This window comes from Perca fluviatilis, chromosome 2, assembly GCF_010015445.1.
Source record: "Perca fluviatilis chromosome 2, GENO_Pfluv_1.0, whole genome shotgun sequence".
Lineage (NCBI taxonomy): Eukaryota > Metazoa > Chordata > Actinopteri > Perciformes > Percidae > Perca > Perca fluviatilis.
The window spans coordinates 5,571,274-5,586,166 of NC_053113.1; the positions used below are offsets into that span (position 1 = coordinate 5,571,274).

At 41.6% G+C, this 14,893-nt stretch overlaps 1 protein-coding gene across 1 annotated transcript in view; it reads right to left on the reverse strand.

Annotated features, from left to right (window-relative positions):
• The window catches only part of col4a4 (collagen, type IV, alpha 4), an 80,838-nt gene that overhangs the window by 12,911 nt on the left and 53,034 nt on the right, over window positions 1–14,893 (reverse strand). Inside the window, exons 27-35 of the mRNA XM_039788062.1 lie at window positions 12,157–12,264; window positions 11,980–12,048; window positions 9,996–10,145; window positions 8,016–8,177; window positions 6,521–6,688; window positions 5,354–5,497; window positions 4,128–4,235; window positions 2,345–2,523; window positions 516–579 (exon numbers count right to left, since the gene is read on the reverse strand). Of these exons, the coding sequence (XP_039643996.1) occupies window positions 516–579; window positions 2,345–2,523; window positions 4,128–4,235; window positions 5,354–5,497; window positions 6,521–6,688; window positions 8,016–8,177; window positions 9,996–10,145; window positions 11,980–12,048; window positions 12,157–12,264 (1,152 nt within the window). The remainder of the gene's footprint in view (window positions 1–515; window positions 580–2,344; window positions 2,524–4,127; window positions 4,236–5,353; window positions 5,498–6,520; window positions 6,689–8,015; window positions 8,178–9,995; window positions 10,146–11,979; window positions 12,049–12,156; window positions 12,265–14,893) is intronic.

Consider the following 14,893-nt stretch of genomic DNA (forward strand, 5'->3'; position numbering starts at 1 on the left):
GTGGAATGCAGCCATCAGTAATGGTTTAATACCAGGGTCTCTCCTAAGTGGAATGCAGCCATCAGTAATGGTTTTGAATACACCTGTGCTTTTCCTACTATGACATGTCAACATGAAAACATGTCTGCCGTGAAAAAGGTCTATACCTTGCAGTCGGCAACGGAAAAAGCTGCAACTAAAAATTAAATCATAAATTAAAAGACAGACTCAGATTATTATTCTAAGTGTCTGACAACATTATGAAAAGGATCACTACAGAGATAGACCTTTTATTTAAAGAGTAAGATCCTTTTAGTTTAACATGAAACAGCATGATAAAAGTCCTGATTATTTACATGGAGTCTGGTGGAGACAAAATACTTGTCTTTTGTATGAAATGTTTTAAAGGGGTTAGTTGCACAGTTTACACACAGTTGAATATCAGTGAAGGAATCAGGACACAACCCTTCATATCTCTTTGTATTTCATGTATGAAAGGGTTAAAGTCTTGGTGGTGGGTTAGGGTTAGGGGTTACCTTTGGGTCCATCACATCCTTGGCGACCAGGTTCTCCATCCCTCCCTGGACATCCCTGGTCACCCTGCATCCAAAAACAAACACATCAACAATGTATTTCTGAATATTTACTGTAACATTTTCTGAACAAAAAGATCAAAATACTGGCTGATAGCTAGCTTAAACATACCGTCAGATAATATTTACAGATTGCCAACCGTACACAATGTTAATGACTTTGAATCTTGCTTGTGTGTGTGTGTGTGTGTGTGTGTGTGTGTGTCTGTCTGTGCGGGATCTCGCACAGAGCATGGCATCTATTGCTGGAAGAGACTACCTGTAAAGTAGTGAAGAAGCGAGAGAACAGAAGAAGAGATCAACGAAATGGCAGCGTTTGAGGTTAGCATCGAACGTGACGATAAGTGGCTAAATTTTGTAGGTCGCCCGTACCTATTCGTACCTAAATACACGGACGAGGAGCTACAACAAATGGAGGAGAATCGGAGAATCGGAGAGCTAGCTAGCTAGCAGCGCTAGCGGTAGCAGCAGAGAGGAGAAGCCATCAGGCAAGTGTTATTTAAATAAACTCCTGGTGTACTTACAAACTTTCCAATGCCTTGTTTCATGAGTACATAATCTGTACTAGTGTAGAAGTTTGGTACCATTCCGGGCATTATTAGTGGGGTCATTTACGAGATACACCGTTGGTTGCATTAGCGCCTGCACTAAGCCATTCGGCTGATAATGCTAACTCTCCCAATGTTAGACCGAGGCAAAAAAGCTTCTGGGGGGTTGTTTGGCTCAAGGTCATGGTGTAAAGTAGCCTGGCTCCGCCCTCCTATGTACTTCCGCTCAATTTTCATTCAATGGACCAGAGTCTGATAGGACCAGGCTAATGGACCAGAGTCTGGTAGGACCAGACTAGTGAACCAGAGTCTGGTAGGACCAGGCTAATGGACCAGATTCTGGTCGGACCAGGCTAATGGACCAGAGTCTGGTAGGACCAGACTAGTGAACCAGAGTCTGGTAGGACCAGGCTAATGGACCAGAGTCTGCTCGGACCAGGCTAATGGACCAGAGTCTGGTAGGACCAGGCTAGGTGCAAAGGACCCTAGGGTGAAATTACTCCAAACCCTCCCTTTAACCAATCCTTCATTCCTCTGGAGCCTGTTTCTTATCTTTCTACACTCACGTCATCTAAGTGAATGGAGCGATTGTTAGAAAATGTATGAGTATATGTCCTGTGTTTCTCATTAAACCTTAATCATTGTGTTGTCTTCCTGTCCACTTAAAATTTTTCTGGGTCAAAATTTAAAATTAAATATTTTTTTTTATAGCTTTGGTCGTTTTTTTTAACACTTTTGTCACTGTTCCTGATGGTTTTGTCACTTTATTTCTGACATTTGTCACTATTCCCTGCGTTTTTCAAGCTTTTACAACGATTTTGTCACTTTTTTCGATGTCTTTGTCGATTTCTTCTGCACTTTATTTGAAGTTTTTGTTTTTTCCCACGTTTCTGAAGCTTTTTTCATGACATTTTTTGTCACTTTTTTCAACGTTCTTTTATCATTTCTTTTTTCAAATGCTATAAATTTGAATAAAACACCCAAATTCAATAAAAGTAGTGAACTCATCATATATTTTACTTGTAAAGAGCGTTGTAGGAAACCATCAAAGTTATTTTTCTTTTTTGACAATTTGGTTGAAAGAAACCCAACTTTCTGATATAGAAACCTTTTGAAAATGGTTCAAATTTTCTTAAATGTTTTCAGAGAACTTGTTACTGCGTTTTTTAGACTCAACTTACAGATGTCTGCATTATCTCTGATTATAAAGTCTTTCTATGTTACCGGATCTCCGGTCTGCCCGGGGAAGCCGATGAATCCTGGTGGTCCCGTACGTCCAGGTGGTCCCGGAGGTCCCAGTTGGCCGCAATGCCCGGGGGGTCCTTGGAGTCCTACGATACCTGGGGGTCCATTGACGCCTGGACCACCCGTCTTTCCGGTAGCTCCTAGCGCACCTTTATTTCCTGTAGAGACGGAAAGTGTTTTGGTGTTAAAAGACTGGCTTTACTGTGCCACAGAGAACCGCACTTTTCGGTAATGTTTTTATTGAAAAAAAAAAAAAAAAAAAAAAAAAATTTTTTTTATTTTTTTTTTTATTTTTTTTTTTTATATTGTGTTCTTATATGTATTTAAGTCTCTTTTTATATAGACCTTAGTGGTCTCCTAATACTGTATCTGAAGTCTCTTTTATATAGACCTTAGTGGTCCCTAATACTGTATCTGAAGTCTCTTTTATATAGACCTTAGTGGTCCCCTAATACTGTATCTGAAGTCTCTTTTATATAGACCTTAGTGGTCCCCTAATACTGTATCTGAAGTCTCTTTTATATAGACCTTAGTGGTCCCCTAATACTGTATCTGAAGTCTCTTTTATATAGACCTTAGTGGTCCCCTAATACTGTATCTGAAGTCTCTTTTATGTAGACCTTAGTGGTCCCCTAATACTGTATCTGAAGTCTCTTTTATATAGACCTTAGTGGTCTCCTAATACTGTATCTGAAGTCTCTTTTATATAGACCTTAGTGGTCCCCTAATACTGTATCTGAAGTCTCTTTTATATAGACCTTAGTGGTCCCCTAATACTGTATCTGAAGTCTCTTTTATATAGACCTTAGTGGTCCCCTAATACTGTATCTGAAGTCTCTTTTATATAGACCTTAGTGGTCCCCTAATACTGTATCTGAAGTCTTTTTTATATAGACCTTAGTGGTCCCCTAATACTGTATCTGAAGTCTCTTTTATATAGACCTTAGTGGTCCCCATAATACTGTATCTGAAGTCTCTTTTATATAGACCTTAGTGGTCTCCTAATACTGTATCTGAAGTCTCTTTTATATAGACCTTAGTGGTCCCCTAATACTGTATCTGAAGTCTCTTTTATATAGACCTTAGTGGTCCCCTAATACTGTATCTGAAGTCTCTTTTATATAGACCTTAGTGGTCTCCTAATACTGTATCTGAAGTCTCTTTTATATAGACCTTAGTGGTCCCCTAATACTGTATCTGAAGTCTCTTTTATATAGACCTTAGTGGTCCCCTAATACTGTATCTGAAGTCTCTTTTATATAGACCTTAGTGGTCCCTAATACTGTATCTGAAGTCTCTTTTATATAGACCTTAGTGGTCCCCTAAAAGAGGGAGTTTTTCCTCGCCACTGTCGCACTGCTTGCTCTTGAGGGACTTATTGTAATTGTTGGGGCTTTGTAAATTATAGAGTGTGGTCTAGACCTACTCTATCTGTAAAGTGTCTCGAGATAACCTGTGTTATGATTTGATACTATAAATAAAATTGAATTGAATTAATACTGTATCTGAAGTCTCTTTTAGCCTTGGCCTTGGCCAAAAGGCGGGAGTCTGGCACAACCTCCTCTGATTCGCCAACACTACGTTTCTGTTGACCCTTTCCTTGACGGGGTTACAGGTGCGTAGCATCGGCAACAGACACACAGGATATTAAACTTTAAAAACGGGTCAAATTTGACCCGAGGACAACAGCAGGGGTTAAAGATTTACATTTTCACTGTAAAAGCATTTGATAGCTCCCTGACACTATGGTAACAGCTCTGACCTCGTGGTCCAGGAAAGCCGTTGATGCCGGGGGGTCCTTCTGGTCCTCTCGGTCCTTTCATGGGGATAAACTCGGTGTCTCCTTGGGGGCCCAGGGCGCCTTTAGAGCCTGCAGAGGCACACACAGTATCATCAGTTTATCAGTGACAACTTGTTTCATAATCCAAAATGTTTCAGATTCAGAGACAATTCCCCATTAACAGGGTTTCTGCAGGTTTCACAAAGTCAAATGTAAGACTTTTTAAGACCTTTTTAAGACCATTATGAATGACATTTAAGACCTATATCGCGACATCATAAAAGGCCGATGTCAGAGTGTGGAAACATTGTCTGAAACAACTCCCCTTGGCATTATAGGACCGGTGTCTAGATTGGCTGCAATATAAGTTGCATATTGGTCTAATTTGTAGTCGTAATACAGCGGATTATAATTGGACAAGCGGCAGATAGAACTACAACACAACAGAATTAAAAACATTTTAATGAGCATTAGAGGTATGGGAAATTAAGACCTATTTAAAATTATTTAGATTAGATTCGACTTTACTGCCATTGCACAAGTAAGGACATCCAGTACAACCAAATGGAGTTTGACATCTAACTTGTAACCAGTAGTAGTAACCAGTAGTGCAATCATTAAAAGTGCTTTTTTCTTTATAGCAGTGCTTAGAATAGACATAAAACACAGAATGCAGTATGATCATGTTAGTCCATTATTAAAGGTGCCCTGCCACACAAAAACGAAATTGGTGCCCAAAAATCTTCCAAATTGGTCCAGTGTTGAGCGAGAATGCTGTAACCAAGGCTGTAACCAAGGCTGTAACCGGCAGCTGAAATGTAACCTTCTGGGTTTGGTGATGGTGATTTCGGGACTGTTTCTTTCATGTTAAAGGATCTTACTCTTTAACTAAAAGGTCTATCTCTGTAGGGATCCATCCCATAATGTTGTCAGACACTTAGAATAATAATCTGAGCCTGTCAGCGACAACAACAGAACTTTTAGTGGACTCTAACTACCGCTGAACATTTGTCCATTAACGTTACATTACAGCTTGTTTCTTGCTTAATTCTGGGCCACTTTTGAAGATTGTTGTTCCCATCAGTAAGTTAGACACAGAAACATGGGAACATAGGGTCCAGGTTGAAAAATACAGAAGTTACCCCTTAAATAACGGTTTGACTTTGACTCATTCTATATATTAACACTGAGTATCGCTTGGTGTTTACCTTTCCCTCCTTTCAGGCCCTCACATCCTGGATTTCCGTCTCGCCCGTTAAACCCTCTCTCCCCCTTCCTCCCAAGGGCTCCGAGCGTCCCGGTCCGCCCAGGGAACCCGGGCCGTCCGTCCTGGCCCCGCGGGCCCATCAGACCTGAAATAGACAGTTAGTATTAGAGCCCGACGGATAAAGGATTTTTAAGGCCGATATCAATACACATATTTGGTGATTTAAAAATCCGATATTCCGATAAATCGGCCGATACATATTTAAAAAAGAAAATCCAGAAACGTGTAACAAAACATGAAGTATTATTATTAGTTATTTGTAGTTATTTATGAGTCCTCACTAAAATAATATGATAACGCAGTTTAAAAATAAACTTTAAACAGAGGAACATCAAAATATATTAAAGTTCTGATGAATAAAATGTATAAAAATACAAACTTAAAGTCCTTTGAACAAAAAAACACAATAACATCAACAAAAATGTTACCAATATTAATAGACTTGGTAAACTTCATAAATATACCTTTGAACAAGACTGAAAATAAAAATAAACAACCATGTTAACACTCATAACATGGCTGAAGGGTGTTTCGTCCGTTTTTATTTTTTAAATATTCACTTATTGGCCATTATAAATGCCGATACCCATAGTTTGGAAAATGCCTAATATCCGTTATATCGGTCGGGCTCTAGTTAGTATGTGTGTTAACTAGAGGTGTTGAAATTAATCAAATAATCGATGCATGGAATCGTGGACGTGGACGATGCTGCATCGATAATCGGCCGGCTCATAATCGATTATTTCTATTTACAATTTAATGTAGGCCTAACAACATTTCTGTTTACATATTCTGGTATGTTTTGCACATTCAGGAAGTGCCATGTGCTCAGTGCTGTATAGTTTTATGTATCCAATTTATTTAGTGTTAGAGCACTGCAGAATGTTTGGTTTTTGAAGCTTGAAAAGCTATGAATTAAATATCCTACATGGCTTTAATAGAAACATTTATTTGACGCATCGTGATGCATCGAGATATCGAATCGGATTGAATCGCTGACATGAGAATCGCAATGGAATCGGGAGATCAGTGAAGATTCACACCTCTAGTGTTAACCTGTGTCATCAGGAAACATTTAAACACAGGTGTGCTGGAGGGATGAGCTCACCTTTCTGACCATCGAACCCCGGCGTTGCTGAGTCTCCACTGGGGCCAGAGGAGCCCTGGGGACCACGGTATCCTGCCAAACCTGGAGAGCCCGGTTTCCCTTTAACGCCTTTAGGGCCAGAACCTGGAGGACCGTCCTCCCCGACTAGACCTTTCTCCCCCGCACAACCTAAAGAGAAACATGATGACACCGCAGAAAGTGGAATGTAATGTAATGTAAGTAAAGTAAAGTCAGAGACAGTTTAGAAAAGGGTACCTTCTGGTCTCTGTGTCCCGTGGGTTTCCCCACTGCCATAAAATGGTAAATAAATGCAAAAACAAACAGGGGAAATCAGATGTCCAGAATGTTCAATAACTGGCTAAAGCCAGGGTGAAGAAGTCAGAAAGTTTAGCTGTTTGCTAACACGTTAGCATCAACTTCTGCATAAAATGTGTTAGATGTCGCATTTACGGCTTGTTCTGCTTGTTTTTGTGCATAAATTAAAACAAACTGTACTGGCCCGTCCAGTTTAACAACAAGTAGAACTATTCAGAGGTTATTGGACCCGTCCAGTTTAACAACAAGTAGAACTATTCAGAGATTATTGGACCCGTCCAGTTTAACAACAAGTAGAACTATTCAGAGGTTATTGGACCCGTCCAGTTTAACAACAAGTAGAACTATTCAGAGGTTACTGGGCCCGTCCAGTTTAACAACAAGTAGAACTATTCAGAGGTTATTGGACCCGTCCAGTTTAACAACAAGTAGAACTATTCAGAGGTTACTGGACCCGTCCAGTTTAACAACAAGTAGAACTATTCAGAGGTTATTGGACCCGTCCAGTTTAACAACAAGTAGAACTATTCAGAGGTTATTGGACCCGTCCAGTTTAACAACAAGTAGAACTATTCAGAGGTTATTGGACCCGTCCAGTTTAACAACAAGTAGAACTATTCAGAGGTTACTGGGCCCGTCCAGTTTAACAACAAGTAGAACTATTCAGAGGTTATTGGACCCGTCCAGTTTAACAACCAGTAGAACTATTCAGAGGTTATTGGACCCGTCCAGTTTGACTCCACACACTGTTGTGTTGATGGAGTTTATTGTCAAAACGTTTGCTTTCTTCCGAGTCGACTATTAAACCAACAGCTCCACCGAAAACGTCACCGTGGTGGGTCCTTTCTAATTGGACAACGTTCAACTTGTCAGTTCTGTCAGCTCATCGTTGTTGTTCGGACAGACCTGCCCCCACTGCGAAAAAAAATACTAAAGGAAACTAACTAATAATACTAACTAATACTAATTTAGTATTAGAGAATCTAAAGTAAAGTGAGGTAAAATAATGTAAAGTAAAGTTTGGCGTGCATTTTTAGGAGCCAGAGTTTACCTCCCACTCACACACACACACACACACACACACACACACACACACACACACACACACACACACACACACACACACACACACACACACACACACACACACACACACACACACACAGGAGCCAGAGTTTACCTGGGGATCCTATGTGTCCCTGACGGCCTAAACGGCCCATGGAACCAGGTTTTCCTGCATCACAGAAGTCAGGTTTGGACCCCTGGGGGCCGGTTGGTCCCGGGACCCCGTCCTGTCCTCTCTGGCCCTTTGGTCCGGGGCCCCCAGACAGACCCAGGAGTCCTGGACAAACAGGAAACAATTCTGAATATATAATTTCACATTTGACCAGTGTTGTAATGTAACAAAGTACAAAGACTTAGTTACTGTACTTAAGTAGAATCTGTTATCTGTTATTTATATTTCTGGAAACTTTTACTTTTACTCCACTACATTTCTTATTTTTCTTTTTTTAAGATTATTTTTGGGAGCTTTTTCCCTTTATTAAATAGTGACAGTGGATAGACATGAAAGGGGGAGAGAGATGGGGGATGATACGCAGCAAAGGGCAGTATGTCGGATTCCAACCCGCGCCGCTGCAAAGGACTCAGCCTTCACATGTACACACAAACACGCAAACACACACATGCACAACTTGTCAACCTCTTTTGCTGTTTTTACAGTTCGGTATGACACTTAAATAACTTTCTATCACTCCAAAAGTCACAAGCACAGACACATTGAGTATGTTTACATGCACACCAATATTCCTCTATTATTCCAAATATGACAATATTTGGAATTTGATACAGATCATATCAACAGCATATTCTAGTTGGATATTCATAAAAAGGCCTTTTTCCAAATATAGCATTTTCAGATTAAGATACGTGTGATATTCTGGTATTATTCTGGTTTTAGAGGTATTTTTTGGACATGTATACAGCGCATTCAGAATATGCGTCTCAATCTGTGTTTTTACCCCAGTTTACGGCCTCTTGCCTGTTTGCGGCTTACGGTCAGCTCTGTTTGTTGCTATGGTCACTGTACACTGGGGGCGGCTGCGGCTCAGGTGGTAAGAGCAATCACCTACTGATTGGAAGGTTGGTGGTTTGATCCCTGGCCCTGCAGTTCCATGCAGATGTCCTTGGGCAAGACACTGAACCCCGAATTGCGCATCAGAGTGTAAATGTGTGTGAATGTTTATCTGATGAGCAGGTGGCACCTTGTACGGCAGCCTCAGCCACAGCGTACGAATGTGTGTGAATGGTGAATGGTTCCTGTACTATGTTAAAGCGCTTTGAGTAGTTGTTAAGACTAGAAAAGCGCTATATAAAAACAGTCCATTTACATTTACACAAACCAACCAGCCTACAGTTTGCAAGGGTGCAGACCCGATAAGAAGGAGAAACACAGCTACTTTTACACACTATCAAAGACAACAGGTTTTTGGATATGAGCCGACCTTTTCAAGAATCTGGTTGAAGGAATGAAAGAGAGACGCTGTGTACAGACGCTCCAACAAGTCCTCCACCGCTGGAACACTTTGAAAAAAATCTTATTTTGCACGGCTGCATGTAAACCGGAATATTAGTGGAATATTTATTTCCATTAGCCATGTAAACAGCTTAGTCGGAATATTGTCTTTTTCAGAAAAAGGGCAAAAACCAGATATTATGTTCATGTAAACATAGTCAGTGATGTCAGACTTTGGACTGGATGTTTAAGAACCCTGAATGTTATGCTTCACTATAAGGAAGCCACATTAAAGTTCAGAAACTACTTTTTACTTTTACTTCTAATAATTAAGTACATTTAATATCAGAAAATTACTTTTGATACTTTCGATGTTTAAGTACAGTAAATATCGGATACTTTAAAACTTTTACTCAAGTAACATTCTTAAAGGTGACTTTAACTTCCACCAAAGTCATTTTCTGGTAACATACTTTTACTCAAGTATTGCTTTCAAGTACTGTGTAGAAGACTGCATTTTACCTTTTTTGGGGAACTTCTCAGATTTTCTTTTAGCTGCTGTTATTCTAATGCAAAAAACATGTTTTTTTGAACACTAAAACCAGCACAGAACAGTTGGTGAACTGATGAGCATGAGTACTCCACCTGCTGGTCCATCGCTGCCGGGTTGGCCGGGGACTCCTTTTGGTCCCGGAGAGCCCGGTCTCCCCGGGAAGCCGATGAGTCCTGAGGGTCCAACAATAGAGTCTCCCGCTAGGCCTCTGAGTCCAGCAGAGCCTGGGAGCCCCGGAGAGCCTGATATACACACAAAACATACCGTAAAACACAGCTGATACTGACTGGCTTTTTGTTATTTATCCAAATCATCTGAATCACCAACTGTAAAGTCCAGCCCAGACCAAAGATTATTGCCGAGACGGGTTAAAACTTGCAATGCTCCGGTCTGCAGCGTTCTGAAACCTGCCAGTTTACACCAACGAGACGAGTGCATCATCTGCATAGAAACAACTCTGTACTACAGTTCTAACTCCTATTTTGAAGCTGGATATAATTTGTAGTGTCTTAAAATATGTATTAGGATAGTGATAGTGAGATACTTGCTGCGGAGCGGAGTTCGTGTGCAAGAAGACGTTAAGGAAAAAACACAAGACTTTCACCCAGGAAACAGGTGTTCATGTCCTGGAAGAAGTTAAGGAGAAAACACAAGACTTTCACCCAGGAAACAGGTGTCCGTGTCCTGGAAGAAGTTAAGGAGGAAACACAAGACTTTCACCCAGGAAACAGGTGTTCATGTCCTGAAGAAGTTAAGGAGAAAACACAAGACTTTCACCCAGGAAACAGGTGTTCATGTCCTGAAGATGTTAAGGAAAAAACACAAGACTTTCACCCAGGAAACAGGTGTTCATGTCCTGAAGAGGTTAAGGAGAAAACACAAGACTTTCACCCAGGAAACAGGTGTTCATGTCCTGGAAGAAGTTAAGGAGAAAACACAAGACTTTCACCCAGGAAACAGGTGTTCATGTCCTGAAGAAGTTAAGGAGAAAACACAAGACTTTCACCCAGGAAACAGGTGTCCATGTCCTGGAAGAAGTTAAGGAGAAAACACAAGACTTTCACCCAGGAAACAGGTGTTCATGTCCTGAAGAAGTTAAGGAGAAAACACAAGACTTTCACCCTGGAAACAGGTGTCCATGTCCTGAAGAAGTTAAGGAGAAAACACAAGACTTTCACCCAGGAAACAGGTGTCCATGTCCTGGAAGAAGTTAAGGAGAAAACACAAGACTTTCACCCAGGAAACAGGTGTCCATGTCCTGGAAGAAGTTAAGGAGAAAACACAAGACTTTCACCCAGGAAACAGGTGTTCATGTCCTGGAAGAAGTTAAGGAGGAAACACAAGACTTTCACCCAGGAAACAGGTGTCCATGTCCTGGAAGAAGTTAAGGAGGAAACACAAGACTTTCACCCAGGAAACAGGTGTTCATGTCCTGGAAGAAGTTAAGGAGAAAACACAAGACTTTCACCCAGGAAACAGGTGTTCATGTCCCGGGAGTACTACTTAAGGGAACCAGTATTTTGACCCAACTCCAATCATTTTTCTATATTTTTAGATAGATTTCTACGTCGCAGCTTTGTGTCGGCTGAACTCAACTGTAACAACCTCTGTAAATATTGCATGTGACAGGCGGTAGCTGTAATTTTGTAGAATATCATAAGAATTGTTGCGCGTATGTTTTCATACGACATCATACGAACCCGTTAAGGAGAATGCGTTCAGGAAGGTCTTGGTGATGTTGTTTCCATTAAAGTACGATTATGTTCAAATCTGCCCAAACAATTCTCACCAACAGGAAAGCAAATGATTAATCCGGACTGAACAGCACAGGTTAGAAAAACACTTGAATACAGGTTTTCACATTCAAAGTGGTTCAGAGAAAAAAGTCATAATGGACTTTTGAATAGTGTGCAAAGGATCTGTGCCTCAGAACACACCGAAGCGACGCAGACTTGAGCCTACGTTCTACATGTGCGCGAGACGTAATACGTCTCCATAACAGCAGGCGGCGCTAATCTGTATTGACGGTCATGACAGTGTGAGTCATATCACACACAGACAAACAGGTGACTGTACCATCATTTCCACCGTAACTGAAGCCTTCAGGTCCTTCGTCTCCGGTATCTCCAATGTAACCTGGAGGTCCTGCAGGAGAAGGAGACGATGTGTGTAAATATCATAGGCGTAGATTAGGTAAAGATAAGGTAAAGGACAGGTGTGATGTGTGTGTGTGGTTCAGGTGTGCTTCGATACCTTGTCTTCCAGGTGGTCCAGGAAGTCCAGACTGTCCTTTGTCTCCTTTGGTTCCATCAGGTCCAGGTACGCCAGAAAAACCTGGAGGACCTGGGAGTCCCGTGTAGCCTGGAGAGACAGACTGGAGGTCAGATTATAAACTAGTGGTAAAATAGTGGACGTAGCTAGCCTGGATGCAAGCCGAACTTAGCCCCGCCCACAACATTTGAGGTCAGGAAGTTCGGTCTAGACTTGAGCCATTGTGGAGCAACTATGCTTGAACCAGAGCTGTTCAAACCAATCAAATTGTCAGGGCGGGCTTTATACGATGATGCACAGATGATCAACAGTACGACACGGAAACTGCCGCCTCTGCCTTTGCTCTGTCTCCGTTGCTCTGATTACTAAGAAGATGGGGCGCTCTGATTGGTTAAAAGGTCTATCTAATTGAATGCAGAGGCATTTTCTTTCCTGGTTCGGTTGAAACACGCCCCATAATCACAGCCCAATGGAGCAGCATCAGACTCATATTCAGACTAGACTAGAGTCTGAGTATGACCATGTCAGGCTAGGACGAAGCAGAAGTGACATCACATTTGTTGATTGCCGTTTTACAGCCTCGAGTTTGCATTTTGGCCTTCCCCATCTTGGCTGGAGCCAGAGGTGATTATGTTTGGAGAAATGGACAGAGCTGGGGAGGATGACAGCCAGCGTTGTTTATGGTTTCAATGGCGCTGTGCTAAGCTAAATGCTAAAGAGGGAAAGTTGCCGATTTTCAACCCTTCTGAAGCGAGTCATCCAAAGGTGTACTGAAGCCATTCATCTGCACGTACAGCAGATCAGAAAATCTGCAAACTTTCTCTCAAGGTGCCAGCTAACGCTAGTGGTAGCTAGTGTTGGGGACCAAGAAGCTGGTTAAACAGTGATTTGGCTCAGATTGAGTTGACTGCAGAGACAAAGGATCTTGGCCTACATGTGAATCCCAAAGCCAGAGATTCTACATTCAACACGTGGAGGGCAAGGCAGACTGGTGGTGAGACAAGGAACTGCTTCACACCTGTGAGAAGGTTGCGCTCGCCCATTGGCTGTCGGGCCTTTGAATGCACCACCCCGCCACTAGGAGGTGGAGGAGGATAAAAGCTGTTCTTTGCTTGTGTTTCTTCGCTTTTCCACGGTGACCCAGGTTACTACAGGAGGCACACTAGTCTGGACTAGCTAGGCAGCATCACCTCGCTGGTCGAGTTGAACTGGGACAATTTTATATCGGTCTGATATACAAAGGGGATCCGAGGAAATACTGGCCGAGTATTCCCTCTATCTGCAGCGGGTTTAATCAGCCTGGATTCAAGAAAAGGACGGCGTTCTGTTTCTTGCTTGTCGACCTGGATCACGTATCGTCTCCTGCTCTCTGGATGAAACGGATCGTTAAACTCTGGCAGGAGATTAACTGACAAACAACGCACAGTAAGGCTTTTACACAGTTCTGGGCAGATATTAGAACTAGTGCGTTTTGGTTTGTTATTAATGAGCAAAGGGTTCGCTACCGCTTGTGCCATTAATGTGATCTGATTGTAATCATGTATTGGCCATATCTGGTTATTAATCTGTTTCTGTGAATGTATAAATTGATAACTATACCGTTTGATTTTGTTGTGTTAAGTAGCTGGGTTAAATCCGTAAGCACTACCTGCTAAACCACTCCTTTCACGGAGTTTAGTTACTGTCTGCGAGACAATCGCGGAAATCAGCTGTTAGCCACTGAGCTGGCCGTTATCGATAACTAAGATCAGAGTGTTTATTTTCCTTTCCTCCTTTATTCTGTTCCTTTTACTAACCCACACACGGACATATAAGCTAACCACGCAGCTCCCGAGCTAACGCTGCTAACTTAACCACGTGGGGTTTGTATAGAGCTAATAGGTGATTTAGCATATGGTATAAACATGCGCGTTGCCTAGCAACCCCCACCTCGGCTTCTTCAGCCCCCTCTCCGTGCACCCAGCACCACTACCGCCCTCTTGAGGCTAAATGGTTTTGTGCAGCTCACAGGAGTAGCCATTTTTTGAGTTATTTTTGTATTAGAACTACATTTCGACACCGCCCCTCCTCTTTCACTCACTCTCTCCCACACACACTCACACACACACACGCACACACACACACACACACACACACACACACAGACACAGACGTGTCCACAAGACATGCTGCTTTTGTTTTTGCTTTGTTTGGTTGTGATATTGTAAAATGTATATACGTTTCATTATTGAAGGATTATTGATTGGCTATTGATAATTGTGACGTTAATAAATTCGATTATACTTAATTAGCAGTTGCTGGTGATTATTTGTGTATTTGTTGTGATAACTGCTGGTCGAACGGGTCGCGCTCGAAATCACCCCTTCCTTTAATTTCTTTTAAAGGATTTTTACAGAAATTAGACTGTTCCACAGTTTGATTATTGGTCCCTGACAAGCAGGGTGGTGCCCCGTTTTGATTGTTTGTCGATTTGATAAAGTTATTAATAACCATATTCATAACTTTATTAATATTGATAAAACATATTTGATAATTTGCCAATGATCAAATCTGTACCCTACGTGAATCCTACACTAGCTGGCTTTGGTTGGCAGAACTCTAACAAGACGTTTCGAGTCAACAGTCGAGAGGGTCAACGTTTAAGATTAAAACACAGACACCCAAAAAGAAGTAGAGCTCTATTTTAATGTCCCCAGTGTTAGCATGGTTAGCATTGATA